This window comes from Palaemon carinicauda, chromosome 13, assembly GCF_036898095.1.
Source record: "Palaemon carinicauda isolate YSFRI2023 chromosome 13, ASM3689809v2, whole genome shotgun sequence".
Lineage (NCBI taxonomy): Eukaryota > Metazoa > Arthropoda > Malacostraca > Decapoda > Palaemonidae > Palaemon > Palaemon carinicauda.
Genome location: NC_090737.1, coordinates 108043090 through 108047972, shown reverse-complemented (window position 1 = coordinate 108047972; position 4883 = coordinate 108043090). Strand labels below are relative to the sequence as shown.

General features: G+C 35.4%; 1 protein-coding gene across 1 annotated transcript; it reads left to right on the top strand.

Annotated features, from left to right (window-relative positions):
* Positions 1–1124: 1124 nt before the first annotated feature.
* On the top strand, positions 1125–4435 carry LOC137651751 (uncharacterized). Its single transcript, XM_068384971.1, has 5 exons — positions 1125–1195; positions 1473–1626; positions 1841–2078; positions 2319–2777; positions 4194–4435. The coding sequence occupies exons 1-5, from the start codon at positions 1125–1127 to the stop codon at positions 4433–4435; spliced, it is 1164 nt and encodes a 387-aa protein (XP_068241072.1).
* The last annotated feature ends 448 nt before the right edge of the window (positions 4436–4883 follow it).

The window sequence follows — 4883 nt, the reverse complement described above, 5'->3', positions numbered from 1 at the left end:
ATATATATATATATATATATATATATATATATATATATATATGTGTGTGTGTGTGTGTGCGTATGTACATTGAAATGTGTGATTCTATATATATATATATGTATATATATATATATATATATATATATATAGATATATATATATATATATATATATATATATATATATATATATATATATATATATATATATATATATATATATATATATATATATATATACAAAACACGTGTTATTGATTAGTCAAAGTGACTCAATTTTTAGCTTGCATTAACATTTTTATTTCACCATGTCTAAGCGCCCATCTGGAGCTCAGTATTGCAAGCCTAAAGCTGAACGAGAAAAAGAAGTCAATCGCCACGGATCATTTCCTAATTGTCTGCTGCGGGAGACTGATGAACTGGGTCATGAATCTCATGATGCAACCAAAAGTGATGTAAAATCAGAGAAAAAGACAGACAAGGACAAGGAAGTAGAGATGAAATGTAAAGACAGCATCACTAGGTCTGTGAGAGAAAAAACAGAGACAGCAGTGGGGGTAGATAATGTATACATCCTGTCTACACACCAGATTGCGAAGACAGCAGCAGAGATAGCACAGATAGAAGCTAATGACAGCACTGATACGCAAGATGAACCAGAGATAGCTAACAGTAATATGATAGAAGCTGGAAACAGCACCAGACAGAACACAAGAAAAGTCAGAGACTGAAGTAAACGTTCAGGAAACTGCAGACAAAGATAAGTCTGAAAATGAAGCTATGATGATCAGTTAAGGCAGCAACTAGTGCAACATGGACCCCTGAAGATATTGGATATCAGGTTTCCAAGAGATAAAAACCAGAGAAAGATTTCGAGCTTCCATTATCAAAGACATTTACCCAATTTAGAAGTTATGCACCAAAAGTGGCTACAATATTCAGTGTCAACTGATTTTGTAATGTGTTTCTATTGCAAGTTGTTTGGCATGAAACGCATTTCTCCACTTTCTAGTATTAGATTACAAGACTGGAAAAACTTGTCATCATTACTGTCATCATATGAAAAATTACCTGATCATAAGGATAATGTGGGCAAGTGAAAAGAGCTTGAGCAGCGTTTGAAGAAACACAAAACCATAGATGATGAAACCCAATGTGCAAGAGAAAGAGTTGAAAATTATTGGCAACAAATCTTGGAATGACTTATTGCCTTAGTAAGGATACTTGGTGTGCAGAATCTCTCTTTACGAGGAACAAATGAAAAATTGTACAGTGCTGGAAATGGAAATTTTTTAAACTGTGTAGAACTAATGTCTTTGTTTGATCCAGTTATGAATGAACATCTGCGGAAGATAAGGAATGAAGAAACATGTACATTATCTAGAAAAAAACATTCGGAATGAGTTGACAGACATATTAGCAAATGCTCTTAAGGAAGAAATTCTGAGAAATGCTCGTGCTGCAAAATATTTTTTCGATAATTTTGGACAGCATACCTGATGTGAGTCATGTGGAGCAAATGACAGTCATAATCAAGTTTGTTCAATTTGATGAAGATAATGCTGTGATAGCTCTGAGAGAACTTTTCTTAGGTTATGTGCCACTACAAGAAACCACTGGTGCATTCATGGCTGAAAATATTCTGGTAGAGTTAAAAAAAATGGATCTGTGAATTGACATCTTGTGAGGTCAAGGTTATGATAATAGAAGGCAAGCACAATGGTGTACAGAAAAGAATCTTTCAAAGAAATCCCAGGGCACTGTTCATGCCATGCTCAGCACGCACGTTGAATCTTGTGGTGAATGATGCAGCAAGTAGCTGCTTAGAAGCAACTAATTTTTTCGGCCTGATACAAAAGCTCTATGTATTCTTCTCAGCCTCAACTCATCGTTGGGATGTACTGAAACGTCATGTACAAAGCTTAACAGCAAAACCTCTGAGTGAAACACAATGGGAGAGTCGGGTAGATTCACTAAAACCCATCCGTTACCAAATTGTTGACATACATGATGTTCTTACTGAAATGACAACAGATTCTACTCTCCTTGGATCATCTGGAAATTCCACACGTGCAGAAGCTAAATCTCTTGCAAATGGCATTGCAACATTAAAATTTTTAGTTTCATTGATCTTTTCGTTTGACATTCTTTTTTAAATAAACATTACCAGCAAGCATCTACAAGCAAAAGAAATAAATATTTCATCACCATTAAAACAACTGGAATGCACTAAAATGTTTCTATAAGAGAGAAGAAGTGATAGAGAGTTTGGAAAGGTACTAGTTGATGCTACTGAAGTGGCTAATGATTTGGAGATAGACTCAGTTTTTGTTGCAGATTCCGTTCATATTAGGAAAAAGAAAAGGCAATTTAACTATGAAGGAGAAGACACACCAGTGCAGAATGCAAAAGTGAACTTTAAAGTTAACTTCTATTTTGCTGTACTCGATGTTGCCATCAATTCTGTACTGGAACGTTTTCAGCAACTGCAGCAGATGAAGTCTGTTTTTGGTTGTTTCCTGTATGATCTGAAATCACTTAATGGAATAACAAACACACAATTTATGGAACATTGCACCAAGCTGGAAACAATGCTACGAGATGGAGAAAGCAAGGACATAGACGCCACTGACTTGTGTCATGAACTTCAGGCAGTTGCACGCCGCCTTCAGCTTGACACTGTCACTCCCTTGGATGTTTTAAAGTTCATTTGTGAACAAGGGCTGGTTCACAGTGTACCCAACACATTTGTTGCCTTGCGCATTCTGCTAACTTTGTCTGTTACTGTGGCGAGCGGTAAGAGGAGCTTCTCAAAATTAAAATTAATTAAAACGTATTTGTGGTCTACAATGACAGAAGAAAGACTTGTAGGCCTAGCTATGGTCTCTAGTGAAAACGAGGTCGCATAGAAAGTTGATCTAAACAATCTAGTGGCTGATTTTGCCAAGAAAAAGGCACGGAAAGCACATTTTTAGTTACCTGTAGTTGTAGACAAGAATCTAGAAAGACTCAGTGCTCACTGAAATTGAATTTCTCATTTCTGCCATTGACAGATATTAATGAATTTTAGTATAAAGGTACAAATGCATTATAATTAAAAGTTTTAATTGCAAACAGTTCCTAATAAAATAAAATTTAAATAATTGTTTCTGAGTTATCTTCATGTTTACTTCATAATTGTTATTGTATTCACTACTTTAATTTCTAGTCTTTTTGTTTATAATTCAGTTCGTAGTTATGAAGAGAATATCTCATTCTCTTCAAAAACTGAGATTAATAGTATACTTTTTCTTGTCTCTTTTTTCAATAGTTGAGTTAGGGGATTTTAGTTACTTAAGATTTGTTCTATTAATGTATGAAAAAAATATGTTGTTGAGGCTGTTTTAATTTTTCACCCTTTTTCAGCTAAGGATACAGTCAAATGGAAGGAAAATGAGTCGGATTTCCTTCACCACTTACATCTTCTTATCACTGATTGTAGTTTTAAAGAACTAATAACTCAAAACATTCATTTTCATATTTGTATAATTTATTGTTAATTTGTTATATACTCAATCACAACTTCACTATCAGATGCACATTTCCCATATTGAATAACAATTTTTTAAATACATTATAAGCAAAAATCATTGTTGTGCTCTATCTAATGCCATTTTCAATATAATGTTATGAATACATTAACTGTCTAATATATAAAAATTATCCTTGCAATGGTTAAATATTAAAAAAAATAATGATGGAATTGTTGTAAAGTTTATCCTAGATATATATATATATATATATATATATATATATATATATATATATATATATATACATATATATATATATACATATATATATATATATATATATATATATATATATATATATATATATATATATGTATATGTATATATATATATATATATATATATATATATATATATATATATATATATATATATATATGTATATGTATATATATATGTATATGTATATATATATATATATATATATATATATATATATATGTATATGTATATGTATATATATATATATATATATATATATATATATATATATATATATATATATATATATATATTGTGCAGCAGCACAACCTCGCTCCCAAGGCCATCAGTGAGCGCCTGATGACTATCCACATCCCCATCACGCGGGACAGACACCTCACCCTGATCTCTGTCTACGCCCCGACTATGACCTCAACAGATGATAACAAAGCTGCCTTCTACACCCAGCTCGACCGCACCATCCAGGTAGTGCCTGCCAATGACAAGCTCGTTGTGCTTGGCGACTTTAATGCCCTAGTAGGCAAAGACCATCGCCTGTGGGATGGAATCATCGGCCACCATGGCATTGGAAATTGCAATGCCAATTGCCAACTCCTACTGGGTCTGTGTGCAGAACACCAACTTGTGGTAACCAACACCATCTTCCAATTACCAAAATGACAAAAGACCACATGGAGACACCCACGGTCTAAACAATGGCACACCCTGGACTACGTCCTGACCAGAGCCAGAGACCGAGGAGACGTCCGCATCATCCGATCCATGCCCGGAGCGGACGACTGCTGGACGGACCACAGAGTCCTCATCTACCGACTCTCCGTGACGACCCTACGACCACCCAGAAGGGCACCTTACAGCGTATCACACCAATGCTTTGATTGTAGTAAGCTCCGCAACCCACAGGTGGCATAGAACTACAAGGAGGCCTGCGAACAACACCTCGCAGACCCCGTGTGTCAGGCCACTGTTGAGCACCACTGGACCACTCTCAGCAACACAATGGTCTGCATCATCCGATCCATGCCCGGAGCGGACGACTGCTGGACGGACCACAGAGTCCTCATCTCCCGACTCTCCGTGACGACCCTACGACCACCCAAAAGGGCAC